The 24,114-nt window shown below is 48.5% G+C and overlaps 2 protein-coding genes across 5 annotated transcripts in view; one reads left to right on the top strand and one right to left on the bottom strand.

Moving 5' to 3' along the window:
• Window positions 1-3,416, bottom strand: part of SUFU (SUFU negative regulator of hedgehog signaling) — a 110,811-nt gene extending 107,395 nt beyond the window's left edge. For all 4 annotated transcript variants that reach the window (XM_079900643.1, XM_079900642.1, XM_079900641.1 and 1 more), the window contains exon 1: window positions 3,031-3,416. In XM_079900643.1, coding sequence (XP_079756769.1) covers window positions 3,031-3,212 — 182 coding nt within the window. In that variant the 5' untranslated portion in view covers window positions 3,213-3,416. The remainder of the gene's footprint in view (window positions 1-3,030) is intronic.
• A 2,307-nt stretch (window positions 3,417-5,723) lies between these two features.
• Window positions 5,724-23,791, top strand: ACTR1A (actin related protein 1A). Its single transcript, XM_079900811.1, has 11 exons — window positions 5,724-5,862; window positions 14,662-14,726; window positions 15,979-16,054; window positions 16,779-16,904; window positions 17,704-17,828; window positions 19,039-19,255; window positions 19,984-20,076; window positions 20,687-20,861; window positions 20,965-21,026; window positions 21,743-21,783; window positions 21,961-23,791. Exons 1-11 carry the CDS (start codon window positions 5,815-5,817, stop codon window positions 22,061-22,063), a joined length of 1,131 nt encoding a protein of 376 aa, XP_079756937.1. The 5' UTR covers window positions 5,724-5,814; the 3' UTR covers window positions 22,064-23,791.
• The last annotated feature ends 323 nt before the right edge of the window (window positions 23,792-24,114 follow it).

Below are 24,114 nucleotides of genomic sequence, written 5' to 3' on the forward strand. Positions count from 1 at the left end.
GTACCATGCAATTCAAACACTATTTAAAACCAGTAGGTCTGGTTTCACCCTCTTTTGCCAGGATGTTATTTGCCTTTGTAGAAATCCTTATTCTCTGCTAGGAAATGCTAAGTTATTTATAGGACTTGTAAGAAAGTCGCTACAAATAGCTTAGAATCTCAACTGAGTGGATTAGGAAAAGGGACAAATCTCCATGTCTTTCCTTAACTCTGCTTTCGCCAACTCATCCGACTAATTCCACAACCAGTTAGATTTAGAAAAGTTTGTCGGGGAAAAGAGGAAAGAAAGGGCGGCTACCCCTGCAAGGACCTCATGATAACTGCAGAACCCTGGAACAGGTGGGAATGATTACAGGCTCCATATCTGCCCATCCTTCAGACTAGGTCCATCCAGCAACAAGTGGCAAAACTGCATCCGCTCTTCCATGCTCCATCTACCACACCCCTGGCAGCCCTCTTTGTGGCCAAGTCTCCCAGAGGGTATTTCATCAAAGAGAGAGGCTTTACCTTAAAACTCCAACTGCAGAGAATGACCAAGAGTCAGACAAAATCAGCCTCATCTCTAAGCACAGAGCGTTCTGTTATACTCACTCAGAGACCTGATGGGAAGCAGATGAGTATGTGGAAAATACATCTTAGAAAAAGATGTTATCCCAGGACCCAGATCATCCCTCAACTTAAGTCCTTGAACACCTGACTTCATTCACTCCACAGGGAGGTTGCCAGAGTGAAGTGGCCCTAGGGCACTGGTTCTACTTCAGCAACCTGATCACTCATGTCTCAGCTTTCAACCAGGATGTCCCGGTTGGCTAGGGACCACTAGTCAAAGAGCCACCCTTCTGTCACAAGAAAAAGAATCCCAAGGTACCCTGGGCCACAGCCAAACTGAGGCAGCCTCAGTCAGCCATCCTGCTATGAAAATTGAAGCGGGACTGTGGGATCCCAATTGTGAGGTTATCAGTAAATTACTTTCAGGATCTTAACTATGCAACCCCCTCCAAATCTTAGAAAGAACCAGTCACTGAGCTGTTCCCTCTCAAAAATTCTGCATCTAGGCAGCATTTCTAGTTCCACAAAGTGCTATGCAATCCTTTTTATTCGTCATTAGATGCTGGCCCATCTTTCAAGATAAGTCCTGGCCTGGTTAAGAAACTTGCAACAAGATGAAAAAAGAAAGGTTCCTGGGGGGATGGGGGGAAAATAAAGGGTTCCCAAACCAGTCTTAGTCCTTTGCACCTGTTCAATACCTTTTACACACAACTCTATCCTTCATGGCCACTTGGGTGACATAATAACTGTTGCCCAAGGCTGCGTAGGGATTTCTCCTTATACTCAAATGAGGCCTGAACAAACAGCACGGCAGTGGCAGGTCCCCTTTTTTTCATGACACATCCCAATAGAGTCCATCACTATACATATTTAAATATAGTGGTACAATATATTTAAATATGGGTGATTAAGTTATCAAGAACTGCTTTGTACTCAGAAGCTCTCTTGAAAAACTCCTCTCAACCAAAGAACAGTGTGCCTGCTGGAGAGAACTGTACCACTGGCCACCCCTCCTCCTGGCTACCAGACAGAGGCAGGCTGCTCCCGTGGCTCTCCCTAAGGAGCAGGTGGCTGCTCCCCAGGCCCTTCACACGGTCAGCCTCTTCACATCCTCCCATAGACACAGGGAGCTGGCCTCAGCCCTACACAGCCTAGCTTCTGCCATCTCCAGAAGAAGAAAGAGGTTGTCACAGAGGAAAAAGACTCACTCTTAAAGGGAAAGGTAACCAGCAAAGACATCCACTCTATTCACTTCCCCCTTTGAGTGTACCTCCCCTTTGGCCACACCCCAAGCAGCTGCCTGAACAGAATTTCAGGAGTCAATGAAGGGGCTCATCTAATACAGCGCCTGCACGAATGTGGTTTTGGACAGATTCAATTAATTCTCAGTCAACTTTTGGTCCAGAAACACCATGAAGAAGAGTCCCTATAACATGTTTTGCCCAGAGGGGGCAGGAAGAGACAAGTTGCAAAAGAAATGGGAAACTAGAAAAGACCATCCCCTCCCCAGGGGCAGCCCATCTGTACACAGGTCTGATCTTAACAGAGCTACTTGAGCATTACCCTCAGCTTCCCTGAGGAACTGCTGCCTAAATCTGGAAGCTCTGGACCACCAAGCTCCTCTTAACATCTCACTGCAGGATCCTCCGTGTCCAAGTCCCAGGTCTTCATCATTTACTGCAGTCTTCTTCAATTCTGAGCCAAACCATGGATCTCCCTGACCCTGTCTGCCTCTGTTCTAGCCGGTGACCTAAAGCAAAGCAGCTGCAGAGCCAGAAGCAGCTCTGCATGGAGAAACAGAACTGTGCAGAGTAAGCAGAAAGTTTATCAGGAAAAATTGCTCCGCCAAACTTCAAACGCAAAAGCACTGCACTGATATCAATGTCTGAGCTCATCGGGAAGGGATCAAAAAGAGGCCTCCTCCTCATCCCTTCACAAGCACAACGCTCACAACTTGCTCCCCTCCTAACCCACAGACCCACACCCGTCACTACCCTGTGCAGTCTCGTGCCCTCTGAGCTCCTCCAGCCGCGCGGCTCCAAAGCCTTCTCAGATGCTCCCCAGGCCCCGCCTCGCCTCCCCCATCCCACTTCAGCAGCCGCCCCCCCCCCACGGCTTCCCCTCGCCCACTAATGACCCCCTACAGGCGCCCCCTCCTTTCACCACGTTTACAGTTCCTTCTCTCCTATCGTTCCCTCCGCCGCTCCTACTCACACCCCCAATTCACTCTATTCTCCTAATCCCAATTAACCCTTCATTCCCCTCCTCCCTCGCTAACCCTTCGCTACCCACAGGCTTCTTTAACCCCTTTGTCCCCATTCCTAACTTGAGCCTTAACTTCTTCCCTCGCAGCAGAAAGCCCTTCTTCCAAGTGCTTTAACCATTCTCCTTCCCCCTCCTATTCCCGCACAAATGACTTGGCCCCAGCGCTTTAACCCTTCTCAGCCCGCCCCTGTCCGTCTCCCCGCGGCCCAAGGCATACCAGTACTTGACGATAGCGGTAACCTGGAGCGGGTTCGGCTGGTCTGGGTAAAGGCGGCGGCACTCTCCGTAGATGGCGTGCAGTCCCGGGGGGAAGAGCGAGGCGAAGGCCGGAGGGGCTGTAGGGCCAGGGGCCGGGGGCGCGGTGGGAGCGGGGGCGCCGCTAGGCCGCAACTCCGCCATCGGGGCGCGTAGGGTGCTGGGGGGACCGGGGAGGGCAGACGAGGGGGAGAGCACTGACGCGCCAGCAGGCGACCTCCCTGGGTGCGACTCCCGGAGGCGATGGGGGGGCTGCAGCGAGGTCTAGGCTTCGCGCCTGCGCAAGGCGCACCGTCCGCCCAGGCCGTAGCCGCGGCAGAGACGGCCAGAGGGTGCCTCGGGGGCCGCGGGGCGCTCAGGGGGCGGGGCGCCGGCCTGCCCTATTCCGGCACCCATTGGCTAGTGTCTGTGCCAGTCACAGGTGGGTAAGGCATGAGTTGACAATAGGTCCCGCCTCCCTCTCCCAGGGTTGCGGGGGTGTCCCAAGGCTCTTGGCCTCCCCCTAGTGTTAGGAGGAACCCAGGTTTAAATAGAGATATAGGGGCATCGTTCTGAAGTGCTAGGGTCCCATGAAAGCACTGGGAAGTGCGCAAAGGGCTTGTCACTGTTATGGTGACACGCTGCTCAGAAGGATTTAAACATATACTTGCCGGGGACTTCCCAGGTGGCGCAGTGGTTAAGAATCCGCATATTAGTGCAGCGGCCACAGGTTCGAGCCCTGGATCGAGAAAATCTCACATGCTGTGGAGCAGTTAAGCCCGTGCGTCACAACTACTGAAGCCTGTTCGCCTAGAACCCCAGCTACGCAAGGGAAGCCTCCATTCGCCGCAAGCGCAATGAAGACCCAACACAGCCTAAAATAAATATTGTTTAAAAACCTTAAAAAAATGTCTTACAATGGATTGATTCATTCGGCCATGTAGCGTTAGTTTTAATAGATTATAAATGTAAATGTTTCCTACCGTCTTTGAATATCCATTGACCGTATTGACTGACACTAACACCGCCAAATTCGGGGGTCATATGTTGAAATACCTATTTTGGAGTTCTGTTAGAAAGTAGCAAGACTTAAACTAGGATCAGTTAAATAGACATGGTGATTATTTATTTTTATTGGAGTATAATTGCTTTTCAATGTTGTGTTCGTTTCTGCTGTACAGCAAAGTGAATCAGTTATAAGTATACGTATATCCACTCTTTTTTAGATTTCCTTCCCGTTTAGGTCACCACAGATCATTGAGCAGGGTTCCCTGTGCTAAACAATTGTTTCTCATTAGTTATCTATTTTATACATAGTAGTGTATATATGTTGATCCCAATCTCCCAATTCATCCCACCCTCCTCTTCCCCCCTTGGTAACCATAAGTTTGTTCTCTACATCTGTGACTCTATTTCTGCTTTGCCTATAAGTTCATCTGTACCATTTTTCTAGATTCCACATATAAGCGATATTATATGATATTTGTTTTTCTCTTTCTGACTTCACTCTGTATGGACTTGGTGATTATTTAATACATGGTTAAAATGACATGGTTAAGATGACAATCTCTTTTTTGTTCTGTTTTAAGCAGAGGTATGCAGGTTGCCTTGAGGAACACCAATATTCATTATCTACTGTGAAGCTGCCCCTCTCCATTACCTTTGACTCTCTGTAACTGGGACATGTTTTAATTCCTAAGACACCAGGTTGGGAATTATTTTCCTGCCTACAATAACTTTTCATACAGTAGTGTCTTCCACTCAGTGATCTTGAAGAAATTCCAAGAGAAAGGGATAGAAGAGAGTCCTGACTACTGCTGCTATTAACTAAAGGTTCCCTGCAACTTGAAGGGATGGAGGAAATAATTTAGAGAAAAATGCACTGGGCTCATTAGAAAACAGTGACACATAATCTCTCTTCACTTCCATTTTCTCATCCATCAATGTCAATTCTAAATCCCCATGAAAATTAAAGATATACTGTTACTGAAGCTATTAGATGAACGATGTTTTAATGACCAAAAGATCATCTATACCAGTAGTTCCAAATGCCAGTCTTCAGACCAATGTTAGCATGTTGCCAAGTTTACACCTATCCAGGAAAAAACGAGAAAATCAACCAAAATGTACTTTTTTTTCAAAAAAAGCAAATTTTATGCAATGTAAATTATTTTCCTTTGTTCTGGGAATAGGTTCCTCCCCATGTGTATTAAAATTTCCTTTTATTAGAGTGTGATGGTAATAGATGTTTAGAAACTGTTTATTTTGTAATAGATGTTTATTAATGTCTTATAGACCCATATGAGAACATGGCAACCTCAAACTGTCCAGGGTAGGGAGTGGAAGGACTCATCTGTAAAATCCAAACATCCATGAGTTACTCATCAATCCAAACCGAACTACAGACAAGTACTCAGGACTACATATTTCAGCATGCACTGCGAATCGCTTCAAAGGGACTACATATCCGGGCATGCAATGCAACCATCAATCGGCGTTCCCTTCTACTTATCTACGGAGACTACAAAGCCCAGGGTACTGTGCGTCGGAAACGCGACGCCCCGTCCCTTAAACTAGGCGGGCCTCCGAAGCCGCCTGGAGGGCTTACTCAGGTGCAAGGCATGCTGGGTGTTGTAGTTCTTCGGAAGCGAGGTCGGGCCGCTCCCTGGCCGCCCTGTACCGGCGGCTAGACTGCGCATGTGTGTCAGTGGCCTTAGCGGCGGACCAGGCTGGCAGTTCCTTCCTCAGAAGGAGAGATTCCTCTGCCATGGAGTCCTACGATGTGATCGCCAACCAGCCTGTCGTGATCGACAACGTGAGTTGCATCCCCCTAGCGGGGCTTATGCTCTCCTCCCCGAAGGGATCGCTTCCCGTGTTTCAGTCTGGGCCGCCGGCTCTTTGTCACTGGCCCGGCCTGTCAGGCGGGTTCAGCCGCCGCCGCCTCCGTCCTCCCCCGACCCGTAGTCCGCAGACAGGGCGGCCAGCCGGCCAGCAACCATAGGATGGAGAACCTTGGGATGGATAAAGGGAAGGGTTATAGTCCAGGCAGGGTCCTTGGGCCCTTGGCTCGAGGGGCCTTAACCGCTCTGTGAGCGCCCGGCGCCCGCCCCTCCCCAGTTTCCGATAACTCTATTGGCTCCTCTGGCTCTCCATCTTGACCGATGACCCCGCCTCTGGGCCTTGCAGGATGAGGGCAGCCCTCTGCAGTGATTGGCTCGCGCCCCTGTCGTTCTTCCGGGCCGCCATAGTGTTTCGCCTCTCTAAGGGGCGGGGCGGTGCACGAGGGCTGTTGGGATTGGTTTCTGGGACTCCCAGTGGTGCGGCCTGACTGGCTAGGGCCCGCCTGCTGGTGGAGAAGGGCTAAGTTCCCTTAGATCCCGAGCCGGCCGGGAGGCTTGGCGGTGTACCTGGGTGGGGCCCGACAGTCAGGTGCCAGAAATGGGCTTAGGATTTCAGTTTTTTCTGTGATTATAAATTACAGAGTTAATAAAAGTCGAGAAGAAAGGAGAGTGACAAAGCAAGCAGGGAGGTACCTTCCTCTTCGGAACGCCTAGTTTCTGGGGGAAAAAATTACTAAACATAATATTTGCCAGGCGCTCTAGCGCTTACATGGGGGTTTCACATACATTCGAACTGGATCCTCACAAAAACCGGGTGAACAGTTGAGGCAGGAATTTTGGTCCTCGTTTTACAAGTGTGAAAACTGAAGCGCGAAGAGGTAAAAGTGAGCCCAAGGTCGCACAGTGTAGGTGCCCTAAATCCGGTGCTTTATCCATTATTCCTCTTGATAGTACCCCACGCAAATGCATCAGTAGTGACAAATGGAAAGCTCTTATTTTTGGCGGAAGGAGGCAGTTGTTAAAAAAAAAAAAATGGATTTCTGTCTTCCACTCAAAGGTTTGGTCTCACGGAGATTGGTTGCTACCTTTCTAATCCCCTTCTAAGTCTCTAAATCCCTCCATTGAGGAAAAACTGACAATTCTGTCTTAAAGTGACTGTCAGATTCGCTCCGTTGATTCGGCCCTTTGGACCTTGCGCACTTGCAAGGTCCTTTCATTTGCATCATCTCATTTAAGCTTCAACACTGATATGTAGATAGAACTTGAAATATGCAGAAAAGTGAGGCTTGGAGAGGTTAACTAACAGTATTCAAACCACCTGGTTTATGAATTAAGGATCCAAGACTCAGATTGAGATTGGGTTCCAAATTCCTCACTTTTTCCAAGGAAAGGTGCTTCTTTGGTTAGTTTTCCTTCTCTCCAGGAAGGAGGTTGAGCTCAGTGAGACATCTCATGTTGGGGAGCAATTTTTTTTTTTGTCTGCTTCATTAGACTGTTAAACCCTGGTGGGAAAAAAAATGGTATTCCTTCGTTTTTCATTACTCTCTCTTTCCCCACCTCCCTCCCACATACAGTATCTAGGGCCTGACACCACTATGTGCACATTGGATTTTTAATTTTACTGATGGGTGGGGGGATAAATGACTGAATATCTCTATCACGGTAATAAAAATGTCCCTAAATAAAGAAAGGATTGTGGGGGATGGGGGGAGCCTAGTTAGTTTCTGTACAGGGTTGAGTAGGACTCCTTGTTCTTGATGTTGATTTTCAGAGAACACTATTTCTGTCTTCAGCCAGTTTGTGTGTGCTTCATCTGCCTTTTTCTTAAGTTTTAAAAAGAAAAAAAAAATTAGCAATCTCCTGTTTTCATCAGCAGTGCAGAAGGAGTAGTCTGTCCATCCCACCAGATCCTTTGCTTCTGGATTTGTCGGGCAGCAGTTCTATCTCCATCCGCTTTCTTTAATGTCACTTAAGCGAAGCCTCTTAGTTCCTTCTTTCTCTTTCTTGGTAGTGTATTTGAAATGCATCAAAACAGTGGTGCATTTTCAGTTTTAAGTCTTAAGGAATAGACTTGCTTTTTTCTGGGAAAACATTTCCTTTATTATGCCAGCAATCCCACCAAAAGGTAAAATAGGAGAAACTTAAGTAATTTTCCCACTAGGATTTACTGAGCATCTGCCACAGTTTTAGATATGGGGCCTCACGTAGTTCTTGCTGTTTGATATTTAGAGAGTTTTGTTTTGTTTGTTTCAAAGTGAAAGATGGATAGGAAAAATCATTTGAAATATTTGAGCCAACTTTATATTTTGAGAATGTGTCTCTAGCAGATTCAACAGCTCCATAGCTTACCATGCTGCCACAATTTTATTTCTGGGCTAAAGAGAGTGTAATTAGGGCTTCCCTGGTGGTGCAGTGGTTAAGAATCCGCCTGCCAACGCAGGAGACACGGGTTCGAGCCATGGTCTGCGAAGATCCCACGCCCGTGTGCCACAACTACTTAGCCTGTGCTCTAGAGCCCACGAGCCACAGCTACTGAGCCTGCATGCCACAACTACTGAAACCCGGGCACCTAGAGCCCATGCTCCACAGCAAGAGAAGCCACCACAATGAGAAGCCCATGCACTGTGACGAAAAGTAGCCCCCGCTCGCCGCAACTAGAGAAAGTCTGCGTGCAGCAACACTCAATGCAGCCATAAATAAATAAATAAACAAACAAACAAACATAAGTCATTCTTCCCAAAGGCATATCATAGATAGTAATACAAGAAAGAGGAGGACAGCTCCCAGGCCACATTCTGAGGTCCACAACACTTTGATTAGAATACTATGTTTATTCTGAAGCTCAAATCTTTGTGAAGATCTCGAAGGTTAAGTTCTTTCCTAAAATGGATCAACATTCTGGTCAATTTTAAGATTGTCTTCGTGACCATACTGTGTGGGCCTAAAGGCAGGAACAATACCAGATCTTTACAGGTTTTTCAAGCTAAGAATTTAACTGTTTGGGGGGAACGTTATGCTGCTTCAGCCCCCTTTTTGAAAAGTGGGATACTTTAAACACACAGAAAAGTTCAGAGAAGTATATAACAAGCACCCATGTAGCATGTCTTCCACCCAGATTTAATAAATGTCATTTGCCATATTTGCGTCATATATTTTTAGGAAATAAAACGTTACAGATATAATTGAAGGCTCTTTGTACCATCTACAATCCCATCCTTTCTTTCTGGTCCAGACATAACCCCAGAAGCAAACCATCATCATAAAATTGATGTGCTCCTTTCCATCCATGATTTTATGGACACATGTATTTTATAATGTGTGTGTGTACAGTATTTATGTTTTGAATTTTTACTTAAGTGTTATCATCTTATTTGCCAGCTCTCCTTATTATAGAAAATTTCAAATATAAACAAAAGGAGGAGGACTAGTATCACAAACATCCACATATCCATCACCTAGCTGAAATGGTTATCAACTCTCCGTCAATCTACATTCCCACCCACTTCCCTCTTCCACACTCTTTTATTTTATTATTTATTTATTTATTTTTGTTGCACCAGTTCTTAGTTGTGGCAGGCAGGTTCCTTAGTTGTGGCATGCATTGGGGATCTAGTTCCCTGACAAGCGATCGAACCCTGGCCCCCTGCATTGGGAGTGCGGAGTCTTATCCACTGCGCCACCAGGGAAGTCCCCACACTCTTAAAAACATAACCAAGGGCTTCCCTGGTGGCGCAGTGGTTGAGCGTCCGCCTGCCGATGCAGGGGACACAGGTTTGTGCCCCGGTCCGGGAAGATCCCACATGCCGCAGAGCAGCTAGGCCTGTGAGCCATGGCCGCTGAGCCTGCGCGTCCGGAGCCTGTGCTCCGCAACGGGAGAGGCCACAACAGTGAGAGGCCGCGTACCGCAAAAAAAAAAACAAAAAACATAACCAATATACTATTATCAAACCTAATAAAATTAATAATAATTCCTTAATATCATCAAATATCTAGTCAATGTTCAAATTTCACTAATTGTCTCATTTTTTTAAACAATTTGTCATCAGCTCTTTTTTTTTTTAACATCTTTATCGGAGTATAATTGCTTTACAATGGTGTGTTACTTTCTGCTTTATAACAAAGTGAGTTAGCTATACATATACATATATCCCCATATCTCCTCCCGCTTGCATCTCGCCTCCCAACCTCCCTATCCCACCCCTCTAGGTGGTCACACAGCACTGAGCTGATCTCCCTGTGCTATGCGACTGCTTCCCACTAGCTATCTATTTCACATTTGGTAGTATATATAAGTCCATGCCACTCTCTCACTTTGTCCCAGCTTACCCTTATCCCTCCACGTGTCCTCAAGTCCATTCTCTACATCTGCGTCTTTATTCCTGTCCTGCCCCTAGGTTCTTCGGAACCATTTTTTTTTAGATTCCATATATATGTGTTAGCATACAGTATTTGTTTTCCTCTTTCTGACTTACTTCACTCCGTATGACAGACTCTAGGTCCATCCACCTCACTACAAATAACTCAATTTCGTTTCTTTTTATGGCTGAGTAATATTCCATTGTATATATGTGCCACATCTTCTTTATCCATTCATCTGTTGATTGTCATCAGCTCTTAAGATCTGCTGATTCACTTAAGTTTAAGGGACACTAGAATTAGCTGAGGAAATGGAAGTCAATATATTTATGTAACACCGTCACTTGTGGTGTGACTTTCAGGCTGTTGGTTATACAACTGCAGCAAGAATCCATCCGTAGTTTGACGGAGAGAGTGAAGAGGAGGTGGCTTGCAGAGATAATCTCACTATTCAATTATGTATATTTTGAGAGCCACGGATGTGCTTCACATCAAGCTAGAAAGCATGTCTAGAACAGGGGTCTCGAACTCAATGCCTGCGGAGGCCAAGCAGATACATTAAAAAAGTCGTGGGGGCCAGGGGGAGAAGGTAGCCTTAACAACAGTGCGAGGAATATGAAAGGTGCGTTGGGCACACCTGACCAAAGGGCCAGCTGCTTCTCATTTCCAGCCAGTTGTCCCCATGTAGGAATGCAGACCCAGTGTTGCCATATCTTCTGATTTTTCAAGAGAAATCAGAAGTATTAAATTTCATGTGCAATCTCTAATTTTTTAACTGTTAGAAGTTAATGTAAAAGTAGTTTGTGGTCTATGGAGACAGAAAGTAGATTAGTAGTTGCCTAGGGCTGGGGGTTGGTGGTGGTAAGGATGGAGAGTGGCTGCTAATGGATATAGCGTTTCTTTGGGGGATGATGACAAAGTTTTAAAATTAGATTGTGGTGAATCATTGTACACTCTGTGAATATACTAAGAACCATTGAATTACACACCTTAAATGGGTAGATTGTACGGCATGTGAATTTTATCTCAATAAAGTTGTTTTTAAAAAACTACCTTGTGGGGGACTTCCCTGGTGGCTCAGTGGTTAAGAATCCGCCTGCCAATGCAGGGGACACAGGTTCGAGCCCTGGTCCGGGAAGATCCCACATGCCACGGAGCAACTAAGCCTGTGTGCCACAACTACTGAGCCTGCGCTGTAGAGCCCAAGAGCCACAACTACTGCAGCCCGCGCGCTTAGAGCCCGTGCTCCACAACAAGAGAAGTCACCTCAATGAGAAGCCCGCGCACCACAACAAAGAACAGCCGCAAATAGAGAAAACCCATGTGCACCAACAAAGACCCAACACAGCCAAAAATAAATTAATTAATTAATTTAAAAAAAAACTACTTTGTGGGCCAAACAAAATATGTCTTTGGGCCAAAATGGGCCACCAATATCCTAGAATCTGAGGCTCCACCTCTCAGCGTCCTCTTCCCACTGGTAAAATGTCAGACAGCTAGCCTCCTTCCCAGCACGTCAAGAATAATCAGTGCTTAGGATAAGGTTGCCCAAGCCACAAGGCCTATAGCCAGCAGGTACTGGGAGAGCCTTGCTGAAGGATTTGCTATTTGTTTGCCTGCATCAGAAGGAGAATTGTCAGTGGTGGCTGGCAGCAGACTCGAGTCCCCAAAATCAAATGTTTAATGAGACTACTTTTTCAAGTAGCTTCTAAAAGGCATTTGTTTACTTGGCTTTGCCAGAGTGAATAACAAAGAGAGTGGCAGCTCATTTGCCAGGTATACAGTTCCTAGTTACAAATACTGTTAAAGAAATTGACATGACCCTGGAGAAATTGACATGCCCCTTTTATATGCTCTTATGGTATGGCTTGCGCAGAATAGAGGCAACTCAGCCGGCTCCCCCATCCCCACACATTCTTAACCCATTCTTCAGCTGGCCTGCCAGCAGCTCGTGGAGCTGCAGGGACAAGCTGGGTCTGGTTCCACCCTGTGCATCATTCCCAACCCTGCCTTTGCCTTCCCTGTACCACCTCTGCCTGGGGCTTCTGGCATTCCAGCTGCTCATTAAGGTTCCATACTTTAGGCTTCATCAGCTCAATCATTTGAGCTTGGTTTTCATTTTAGTCAACCAGCATCTATTCACGTACCTTGCACATGTGAGATACTGCTGATATACAGAGTCTCTGACTTCAAGGAATTTGCGCTGAAAAGAAACAAAAGTGGAAACCATAAATTCGAATAGAAGGCAGAATGAGGGAACTTCCCTGGCGGCCCAGTGGTTAAAACTTCGCCTTCCAATGCAGGGAGTGCGGGTTCGATCCCTGGTTGGGGAGCTAAGAGCCCACATGCCTCATGGCCAAAAAAAAAAAAACAAAACAGAAGCAATATTGTAACAAATTCAATAAAGACTTAAAAAAATGGTCCACATCAAAAGTATATATATATATGTTTTTTTAAAGAAAAGCAGAATGAAATTTATGCTACCTAGTAAAACAGGTAATGGTGATTTGGGGAGATAATAGGAAGAGGATAATTAATTCCAACTGGGGATTATTCTTCAGGAGCAAGGCGGTGGTATTTGAACTGGGCATTTTATTCTCTTGCCGGGAAGGATGGAGAGAAAGAAAAGAACCTAACATCTTAATCTGCTTTGTCACTCAGCCTCCAGTCCTTTTGCTAGTAAACTCAAAATCAAATATCCAGGAAAATCATCTCTTAAAAATATCTAGGAACTTTCCTGGCGATCCAGTTGTTAACACTCTGCGCTTCTACTGTGGGAGGCACAGGATCAATCCCTGGTCAGGGAACTAAGATCCTGTATGCCACGTGGTATGGCCAAAAAAAAAAATCTGGAGTCTGAAGCACAGACTCTAGATTACTTTTCTTGTTTTCAACCTCTACCAGGAGATCCAGTTAGTCTGCTGGCATCACCACACCCAGATGAAGGCAGTGGGCAATTATTGGAAGCTTGAGCTCACAAGTTCCCAGAGTTCTCTTGTACAGTGTTCTTTTCACTAGCTGTGCTGCTGTCCCAGGGCCCTTGGGTTTGCAGTAAGATAGTCTTTTCCTCCTTCCCGGTCTTTGAGCTCAGTTTACAGCTGCACCTTTTCCAGGCTCCTTGCTGTTCTGCCTAGGCCAATGGGTTTGCACATTGTCTCCTGTTTTTTTCTGTTGGCAGAGGCTCCTGCTGTCTTAGAGAACTGGCTTGCCCTGCTCTCCTCCCATACTGCTTTCCCTGTCCTTCAACCACTTCTTACCTCCTCCCTCTGTCTTGCTACAATCAGGTACCAGGATGACCCATCTCACCCCACCCCAGCCCCTGCCCTTCTCCTATAGAAGAGCAGAAATAAGAGACAGAGAGGGATCCAGGGCTGTTGCCAGGAAGCCTTTGGTACCAAGGTAACCTTGGCTAGTTAGCTCTCCTGATGTGTTTACTGCTTGCTGTGTAGGTCCTGGAAATATCAATATTACACTCGCCCCAGGAGAAGTGGTCACCATGCAGCAGGAAAAGGCTTGCCCTGATTACACTTGCAGCTACAAAGTGTGTTGGGGGGTGGAAGGACGAGGGTATCAGGTGTGGTGGCAGAAGAATTAAGAAGGAAGAAAACAGGGTGAATCTCAAGCAGTATCAGGCCTCGACATCTGTCCTGCGTGGAGTTGATGTCCAGAGTCAATGTTTACTTTGGCTGGGCCCGGGTGGTACCAGAGGTGATGGTGGGAGACATCAGATTCTTCTCAGACAGAGCTTTAGGGCTTTCCTGCTGTTTACCTCAAGAGACCAACAAGTAAAGCAAAGCATAGTGAAAAAACAAAACAACAACCACAAACCCCCCACAAAGCATAGTGGTCTGCCGCTGTAGTCAGAACCAGACGACGTGTGTCATATTGGAGTTAACTTCAAGTATGGCAGCGCTCGTGGTGGTGTCTGTCATAGAGGCCTTGGAGGGCAGGGATAGTCTGGGTCTGAGCTGGGAAAGTAGGTTAGAAGCGTTCCACGATGGTGTAACAGAATCATGCGCTCTTCCCTCCTTGGTTATATTCCTAAACTTGGCTGCTTTGGTGCTTCTAGTCACTTTCCTCTTCTCTCCTCAAGAGTTCTTTTTTTTTCCCTTTATTAATATTAATTTCCCTTTTTAATTCCAAAAGTAAAACATGTTCAATGTAGAAAAGTCAAAGAATACATAAAAATCAAATAATATTCAGAGTATGCAGTAGAAATGCCCCTCACCACCCCCAGCCCCACTGCCCTCCCTTTGGTGTGTGTTCACTGTTCAGATTCTCATACCAGTGGATATAGTACACATAAGTATAAGGTCTCTCTCTTTAAAGTAAAGGTGGAACCATATTATACCTACTGTATGATATATATCTCCTCTTGTTTTTGTGATGTTGTGACTTCTCTTTCTCTCTCTCCTCAGGGATCCGGTGTGATTAAAGCTGGTTTTGCTGGTGATCAGATCCCCAAATACTGCTTTCCAAACTAGTAAGTCATTCTGTAGCTTAGTCAGGAGCTCGGGAGGCTTGTCAGCTTCATTATGGTGTCAGCCCTCCATCTGTTAGGGAGAAAGGATCTCTCATTTGGGTCAGTCTTGGTACTCAAAACAACAAGCGAGGGACAGGAGCTGGCTTTTGGAGTAAGCAGACAGTTGCCTGCAGGGTACAATCCGAGAGGTGAATTTTTTTAAATTTGATTTTATCTGATGCCAAAAATGTTATCATTGGTGACTCATTGCTTTGGATGACAGTCTCCTCATGGAACCCTCTTCTTAAAATTCTCCTATCACCCAGGATGGGGTTAACATTAAACCATACCTACCATCCTAGTGAGAATGAGTTTTTGGTTTTTTTTATATAAGTTTATTTATTTTTATTTTTGGCTGCATTGGGTCTTCGTTGCTGCGCGCGGGCTTTCTCTAGTTGCGGCACGAGGGCTTCTCATTGCAGTGGCTTCTCTTGTTGTGGAGCATGGGCTCTAAGCGCGCGGGCTTCAGTCGTTGTGGCACGTGGGCTCTAGAGCGCAGGCTCAGTAGTTGTGGTACACGGGCATAGTTGCTCCGCGGCATGTGGGATCTTCCTGGACCAGGGCTTGAACCCGTGTCCCCTGCGTTGGCAGGCAGGTTCTTAACCACTGTGCCACTGGGGAAGCCCAAGGATGAGTTTTTTTCTCAGCACTTTCTTCCTAAGGCAGAGAGATTGCAGGCAGGAAAAGGGCACGGGTGCCTGGGAAAGGGGCTCAAAGCAGTAGAAAAAGGAAGAAAGACCATCTGTCAGTTACAACATCACAGTTTTCCTTAAGAGGAGGCCTGGGCAGGAGGCTAAGGAGACAAAAACTTTTTGAGCTAATCGATCTAAATGAATTCTTGTTTCCCTGTCTCTCTTGATCTGCATATATAGTGTGGAAAAAGAAGAACTAGAGGTATTAAATCCTCCAGAATTTGTTTTAATAACTTATAAAATAATATAAATATAATAAATATATGAAATACAAATGACTTAAAATAATAAGTACAAAAAAATAAAATAATACATGTTTATTATAGAAATTGTGGGAAGTGCAGAAAAGTAGAAAGAGGAGAATCAAAATCAACTATAATCTCATTCGTCAACAATAATCACAGTAGAATTGAGTATATTTCTTCCCATCCAAGTACGTGCATCAGTACATCCTTCCCGTGTCCCGTCATGTGTTGTGTCATGAAATGAAAAGTAATGGTCCTCCCTGCTCTCTTTTGTAGTGTGGGCAGACCCAAACACGTTCGTGTCATGGCAGGTGCCCTCGAAGGCGACATCTTCATTGGCCCCAAAGCGGAGGTAATCCCCAGTCCTACTGAAGAAGCCTCAAGCCAGCAGGGCACCTTCATTGTTCCCCACTCGGGCAGTGTCCCACAGTGGGACATGGCCTCGAGTAAAAGGAGCAATTTCCTCTTGAACTCTCCCCTTTCACTCTCTCATTCTAGAGAGAGTAAACCTAGTTGGTTTCTTTCTCCCAGGAACAACCTCTGGTTTTGGAGAAAAAATATCTGGAACCCCACTTTGGGAAATAGAGACCAGTCTAGAAAAGAGGGCTTTCGCCTTCCTTCTGTACTCTGTCACTACATTGCCAATGATTAAGTTGACTGGCTTCGTTATTTTTTTGGCAGAAGTGATTGGGGGGAGATTCTAGCTGGGATACCCTGGGGATAAGTTAATTAGCACAGTTTGGCAGTTAATTAGCACAGTTTTCCTCAGGCAGCTTCTAGAAGCAGAACAACAGAATCATTGTTGCCAACCTTGGTTGCAAACGCCAGGAGATTGTGTCCTGAAACCAGGCAATGAGGAGGGTGCCACCCAGCGGCCCAGGGAAATGCAGAAGCCCTCTGCTTTGCCAGCTGGTTGGGCACTGAGTACAGTTCGCAGCATACAGCTTAGAGACTTGGAGGCTGGGTGGCCCGCCCTTAGCTGTGGTTGAGGACTGCAGGCCCTGGAAGAGCAGGGCCCACCTGGCAGCCCTGCTGAGAGGCTGGCTGTTGCTGTAAGTGCTGCTCTCTGCCCCCAGGAGCACCGAGGACTGCTCTCCATCCGCTACCCCATGGAGCACGGCATCGTCAAGGACTGGAACGACATGGAGCGCATCTGGCAATACGTCTATTCTAAGGACCAGCTGCAGACTTTCTCAGAGGAGGTGAGGGTCCTATGTTCAGGGTGCCCCTGCAGGGTTTGCAGAGCAGGCAGAGCCCCTACCCCAGAGATGAGGCGGATGACGATGATAACTGCCACGAGCGTTTGAGTCTTATGTTCTAGGCACCAGGCCATGTGCTTTCCAGACATGTTTGCATTTAATCTTCACAGCATTCCTATGAGATACAGGTAGTATTATCTCCATTTTATAAACAAGGGAACAGAAGGTCAGAGAAGCCAGGTGGTGTTTTTAAGATCACCCAGTGAATAGAGTAGTAGAACTGGGATTCAAACCCACGTCTTTCAGACTTCAGAGCCTATACTCTTTACCTTCTAAGAAAGGAAGTCTCAACTCAGAAACACAAAAGGAAGGTGCATACTAGGCTTATCAGAATTTCCAGGGGAGGGATATGTTCCATTTTTTAAAAGTACAGTCAATATTGAAATTTAATTTTCTATTTTGAAAAAAAAATTTTAACTATTATTTTTATCTTAATAATTCCAAATTTAGAGTTTAGCAAAATCTTGACAACTGGAGCTATACAGTAGGTACAAGGACCTATATAAGAATCTTGGAAGACAAGGAGGGGAGTAAGGGATGAGGACAGAATGAGACTTTAAAGGGGGTGTGAATTTAGAAAGTTGAGAAGCTGACTTGGGTGGGGATAGGTGATAAGCCCAGTTTGTCCTTTTTTGGAGAGAGGCTGACAAAGGTCGCCTGAGCTCTCCAGCCAGCCACACAGTACTAACGAGGGGTGGGAATCTGGCCTCGCCCTGATTGCCGTCTGGGCATCTTTCACCAGCATCCTGTGCTCCTGACGGAGGCGCCTTTAAACCCACGGAAAAACCGGGAACGAGCTGCTGAAGTTTTCTTCGAGACCTTCAATGTGCCAGCCCTCTTCATCTCCATGCAAGCTGTGCTCAGCCTGTGAGTAGCAGCTGGCTGGCTAGCCTGGCCCCTTGTGGAGAAAGCAGTCCTTTGGCAGAGTCGAGGCTGCCTCTCCTTTGGGTTGGTTCAGAGTCACCTGAGCATCTCTGTCAGGGAAGGTTGGATGGTGGGAAAGACAGCATTGAGGCTGTTTCCGAGTCTCGTAACTCCCTGCTGGTTTGGTGCCAGAGGCTCTCCACTCAGCCTGCTGGGAAGGCCATGTGCTGCAACAGCTCTCCCTGCAGGCCCCTGTGATGACTTCGGGTATTATTTCAGGGCCTACTTGTGCCGGGTGCTATGCAAGCCTGGTGATAGGGTCGTGATGAAAACAGCTCTCTGTTCCCTGTTCTCACACCCCCGTCGTTCTGTCATGCTCCCAACCTGCCTCACACCAGGGTTAGGTATATTGGCGAGATCGTACACTGGTGACCTACAGATGGCATGTGTTTGGCCCCATTAAAAAATTGTGAGCCAGCATTTAAAAATTAGGACATTTCCTATCAAAATCCAAATTTCCAGCTTCTCTGAAAAATGGGAAGATCTGGTCATTGCTGGGCTTGCACTCCTCTAGAACAAAAATCAGCTGGAGCTGAAATAAAGTAGCAGCTGCACTTTAGATAGGGTTTGCAAACTTGACTTCACCACAGACTCTCCATTGCCTGTTGTCCTCCCAACACGAAGGCCAGTTGCTATTTATGAAACATTGTGGGGTTTTCCCCTCATATCACAGAAATATATGTCTGTACCCTTGTCCTTACCAAAAGAGAAAATACTAAGGACAGACCTAGAGGGCCATGTGGGAAGAAGCTAGTTTTTTATGAAAGTGAAGATATTATTTTCTTTTACTCATTCACTTTTCCTGCCTGACCCTTGTAGGCATTTGAGTTTTGTCCTCTTGTCTAGAGAGTAAAAACTGTCCCTCAGGCTGGGTCCCTGAAGCAGTTGAAGGCCAGGCCATCTCCTGCGGTTAGAGGGCCTGCTCTTCTGGGGGTTGGGGAAGCAGCTTGGAGAGACTCAGCCCCTTTTCTTCAGACACTACAGGCTTGCTTGCTTCAGTACTCAGGCTGCCTTCATACTTAGTCCAGTCGAAGGCTTCTGGAGAAGGCAGGCCCCAGCTTTAGTTTAGCTGACACTGAACTCTAGCAAGAAGTGAGTTTCTTCCCCGAGTGAGGAGGCAGGGGTTGGTGATGGTTTGCCCCCTTTGCTTCAGTTACGCCACCGGCAGGACCACGGGTGTGGTGCTGGATTCTGGGGATGGTGTCACCCACGCCGTGCCCATTTATGAGGGCTTTGCCATGCCCCACTCAATCATGCGCATCGACATCGCTGGCCGGGACGTCTCTCGCTTCCTTCGCCTCTACCTGCGCAAGGAAGGCTATGATTTCCACTCATCCTCTGAGTTTGAGATTGTCAAGGCCATAAAAGAAGTAAGTGTTGCCCCCGTGGGCCCAGGGCTGGGAGAGGGAATGGGATCAGCAGCCAGGACCTCCGTGACCTGAAGTGAAGAGCGGCGAAGCTCCTGTCCTGGGGATCAGGCTCTGCCCTCCCCAGCCAGGCCTCCTGGCAGCTGTGTGGTCTCCAGCTGGGTCCCCTGACCCTGATGGATTCACCTTCCAAAGTGCTGCCGTCTTGTGGTAGAAAGGGAGCTGCCTCTATTTCCTAAGCTGGGTGATGAGCACACCCATGCTCGTTTACTTAATGCTTTTTATACATTACGTTCAAATTACATACGTTCTTTTACATCCTTGAAGAAGTCAGAATACTTTTTTCTTTTTTGGTAAAATGAACCCTCCTGCCACCTATAGCTCTAGGAGACCTCGGAGCTGGGTAGGCGGTACCCAGAACCGTATGAGTAGTAGGAGAAAAACACCCGAGTCTGCACTAAAATTAGGGTGTGGTCTCAGACCCAAAGCCAAAAAGCTGAGTTGCCACGCTTGCGCAGCAGGAAGGTGGAGCAGGTGAAAACGATATCCTAAGAAAGGGCAGGGAGATTTCGGTCAGCCCTCACTGGGTGGCACTTAGCATATGCAGCTCTAACGACCTTTAGGGCAGTCACTGCAATGGGCAGATTTCTGCAGCAGCACATCACTCCTGGGGACTTTGACTGGGTAGGCGCCAGGTTTCCTGCCTGCCTGACTTGTGCTTGGTTCTGCAGAGAGCCTGCTACCTATCCATAAACCCCCAGAAGGATGAGACGCTAGAGACGGAGAAGGCGCAGTACTACCTGCCCGACGGCAGCACCATTGAGGTAGGTGTCCGGACCTCTCCCCTCAGGCCCCCCAGGCCCCAAAAGCTCTGGGCCCAAACCAGACTTCCCACGGGCAGGCTGGAGTCAGGTCCTTCACACCATCTGCCTGGAGCAGCATAGCTCTTGAGCCGCAGCATCTTCTGCAGAGCGAGGTGCCAGGGACTTTGCTTGTCCTGTGTGGAGGGGAGGAGGCACCAGAGGCATCTTCCTAGGTCGGAATGGGACTACGAAGGGTGAGGTAGAGTGCTGTCCTTAACCACTTAGGCACAGTGTAGGGTGAGTTCCATCTCCCTGGACCTCCATTGATAGGAAGAAATTTCGACAAATGAATGAATCCATCTATTAAGTCTCTGGCCGGCAAGTGCCAGAGCTAGGATTACACACAGGAGCTTCCTCTCTGTAGTTTCCCAGGAGTCCTGTTTGTTCCTTTTTGTTCCCAGGAGCCCTCTCTTTGTTCTTCTTTGTGCCCTTGACGTACAAGGTCTTGCCTGAGCGTGGCCTTCCTAGCCACCTGGTTACTAAGCCATGGGCAGAGGGCCCTCTTCCATTCCCACTCCCAGAGGGACCTCAGCCCCCACCCCAGCCTAAGAAGCTTGCGGCCCCTCCGCAGATTGGTCCTTCCCGATTCCGGGCACCTGAGCTGCTGTTCAGGCCGGACCTGATCGGTGAGGAGAGCGAGGGCATCCATGAGGTGCTGGTGTTCGCCATCCAGAAGTCTGACATGGACCTGCGGCGCACACTTTTCTCTAACATCGTCCTTTCGGGAGGCTCCACCCTGTTCAAAGGTTGGTCTTTGCTCTCAGCACCCTTCCCCAGGAAGCTTCCACATACTGCTGGGCCCAGACGCCCAGAGAATTGACATGAGATTCTCCTTTCCTGCCCATTCAGGTTTTGGTGACAGGCTATTGAGTGAAGTGAAGAAATTGGCTCCGAAAGATGTGAAGATCAGGGTAGGAGCATGCTGGGGGCGGGGCCAGGGGCTGGGTGGAACTGAGCCTCCCAGGATCTGGAGGGCCATGTGGCGTGGCCTCCCCTCCTCTCTGCCCAAGTTTTTCGGGCACCGCCAGATGGCTCCCAGCTTCTACTCTGCCCCTGAAGCCCACCAGAGGGGAGGACCCCTCTTCACTCTCCGTCTTCACAAAAGGGGGCAGTTCTGATACCCAGATGTGGCAGGGTGCTTAGGCTGAGGGCCCCACACGTGGTCTTTCAGGGAAACGGTAACACTGACAGGAGACTGACTTTGACTGCTCCCCTGTGACACAGTCTAACGTCTCAGTGACTGCGGAGGAGAGCTGGCCTGCCTAAGGGGGGATCCTGAATGGAGGAGTGTGGTTCTTGCCATACAATCTGCTTCCCACCAGCCCCCGACGGAGCCAAATCTTGCCCCCAGATAGCCCCAGCTTCCCTGGGAGCCATAGATACTTAGAGATGCCAGGAACCTGTTTCTTCAGATGAGCAGGCTGGCCACAGTACCCCCCAGAGAGGCCACAGGGTCCAGCAGGGACATAACTTAAAGCCTGTTTTATGAAATATATCCACTGAAATGTATCCACGTATCCACCGGCTCTCACTGGCGGTGAGAATTGGCCACAAAGGTGAGTAGTGGCAGGGAAAGGGAGAGGGGAGGATGGACGTCTCAGATTCCTCTTTCCACCCACCCCTGCAGATATCTGCACCGCAAGAGAGACTGTATTCCACATGGATTGGGTGAGTAGCTCTTCTGGGCATAAGAGCGGAACAGGAAGCAAAGGCATTGATTACCCCTCACCACCCCATCCCTTTAAAGAAAAGCTTGGTCTGGTTTGGCCCCAGGGGGACTGGCTGGCTCCATGAGTACCCACTCCCCTTCTCTGACATTGTTCCTTTGGATTCCCTCCACTCCAGGGGCTCCATCCTCGCCTCCCTGGACACCTTTAAAAAGATGTGGGTCTCTAAGAAGGAATACGAGGAAGACGGTGCCCGATCCATCCACAGGAAAACCTTCTAATATTGGGACATCATCTTCACCTCTCTCTGAAGTTAACTCCACTTTAAAACTCGCTTTCTTGAGTCGGAGTGTTTGCGAGGAATTGCCTGTGTGTATGAGTGTGTGTGTGGGTGTGTGGGTATGAGTGTGTGCGCATATGCGAGTGCCGTGTGGCCTGGGGATCCCAGGGATCCCGGGGCCCAGAAAGGACGATGAACTACCCACGATGGTGACGGCCTGAGACCTGGGGTTGACCACTAACTGGTCCCTGACAGGGAAGAGTGCTGGCAGAGGGCCCTGCTCCGTCAGCGGGGTCTTTGGCTGGCTGTGTGGGACTATGTTTACTACCATAGGGAGACAGAGAGGGAGGTAAACCCAAGCCCCAGGAGACCTTGCTGCTGCCCATCCTAGGCTGGGCCAGCCCCACCCCTACCCCACCCAGGGTGCCCTGCGGCCCAAGGCAGCTGCTGCCTCCCCTTGCTCATCATTCTGCTCTCAATGCCTCTTGATCACAGACTGAGGGCCAGGGTTGAGTTCTGTCTGGTTTTGTTGCAGTTTGGGTTTAGAAAGCTGGAAAAGCACTCCAGGAGCGGTTACTGAGACTTCGGTATCAGGAGGGGGCAGGATGCCCTCATCTTCACCTGGAGACCAGGACCACACTGGGCATTTGAGGAGGGCAGGAGTAGTGCTACTTCTGATGGGTGGCAGAGTTAACGCTCTAACCCCCAACCCCCATCCGGGGATCTCGGGAGAGTTTCAGGAGCCTGTTGGCCCCAGGCCCTTGCTTTCCATCCATCCATGGGCAAAGCCATCTTCAGTTTTATTTATTGAAGTGTTTGTTCAGTACAGGGACTGGAGCGAGGGAGCTCACTGCCTCCTGCCCGCCAGTCACCCTGTTCACACTAACGTTTACAGCACCTAAGCTTAGCATAGCATCCAGGGCCCCGCCACTCCCTGCTAACGGTGAACTGACAGTATCCGTAGGCCTCAGGACCATTTGGGATCAGAGGCTACACTCAGAGTCACTCCAGCCTCTTTCTTTCTCCCTCTTCCACTTGCTCACCACCCTGGAATCAACAGGCTGGTTGCTGGTTGGATTTTCTGAAACAGGAGGTAGAATCACCCTTTGGCAGAGGCTGCTAGCAAAGGAGGGGTGCTGGGGATCCAGCCTCCTTAGGACTGGAGAAAGAGCTGCGATTAAGTTGCCTTTTCCCACGCTAGCTGACCCAGGGGGGACTAGGCTGTAGAGGCGAGACAGCCCCCTCTGGGCTGATTTGTGCCATTCTTGTCTTTGCACTTGTTTGGTTAGGGAGGGGCCAGACCAGAGTGCCAGGAGCTGATGGGCTCAGGCTCACCTCCTCTGGTCCAGTGGGGCCAGGTGCCTACCCTGGACTGGGCTGGCCTGGCAGTGGTCCCAAGGCTCTTCAGGCCAGATGGTGCAAAGCTGGGGCTAGCAGATATTCACCGGCACCCTCACCTGTGACACCAAGACCTGCCCTGATCCCAGATTCCAGGCAGTATTCTCCCCCATGCCGTCCAACGACCAAAGGCCCTGCCAGGTGTGGGCCACAGCAGCAGGTGTGTGTGAAAGCGATGTGGCGACCCACAGACTGCAGTGTGCTTAACCAGCTCACCTCCCCCGCCCTTAGCCCAAGCCTGTCCCTCGCACAGCCTCGCACAAACCACGTTGCCTGGTGGGGCCCAGTGTACTTAAATAAACTCGTTCCAATAGACACATCAGTTGGGCCTCTGTCTGTAGCCAGTGCAGGGTGGGAGGAGGGAGAAGCTGTGGGCCCGGAATCTGAGGCTGTGACTGGGCCTAGTCTGTCCTCTAGAGGGCACTGTTGCACCAGCCAGACTTGGCCTGACCTTAGCCCAAGCCCCAGCCTGTCAGGTGGACGCAGAGAAGATGGTGTTCACAAGGAAGCCCAGAGACCAGGTCAGGAATGAAGGTCCCAGGCCTGTGCACATGCCCAAGCCCATGGATGAGACTCCACCCCAAATGAGGGGGCCAGCTCTTCACATCTCTGAAGTCAGAAGCTTATTAAAATACTGTTCCCAGGGCCCACGCG

This window comes from Stenella coeruleoalba, assembly GCF_951394435.1.
Source record: "Stenella coeruleoalba genome assembly, chromosome: 16".
In the NCBI taxonomy this organism is placed as follows: domain Eukaryota; kingdom Metazoa; phylum Chordata; class Mammalia; order Artiodactyla; family Delphinidae; genus Stenella; species Stenella coeruleoalba.

Coding starts and splice junctions, on each gene's coding strand:
- ACTR1A (XM_079900811.1), top strand. CDS start 5,815: ATGGAGTCCTACGATGTGATCGCCAACCAGCCTGTCGTGATCGACAAC. Junction 16,905..17,703: donor TGCAGACTTTCTCAGAGGAG/GTGAGGGTCCTA, acceptor ATCTTTCACCAG/CATCCTGTGCTCCTGACGGA. Junction 21,027..21,742: donor CGAAAGATGTGAAGATCAGG/GTAGGAGCATGC, acceptor CCACCCCTGCAG/ATATCTGCACCGCAAGAGAG.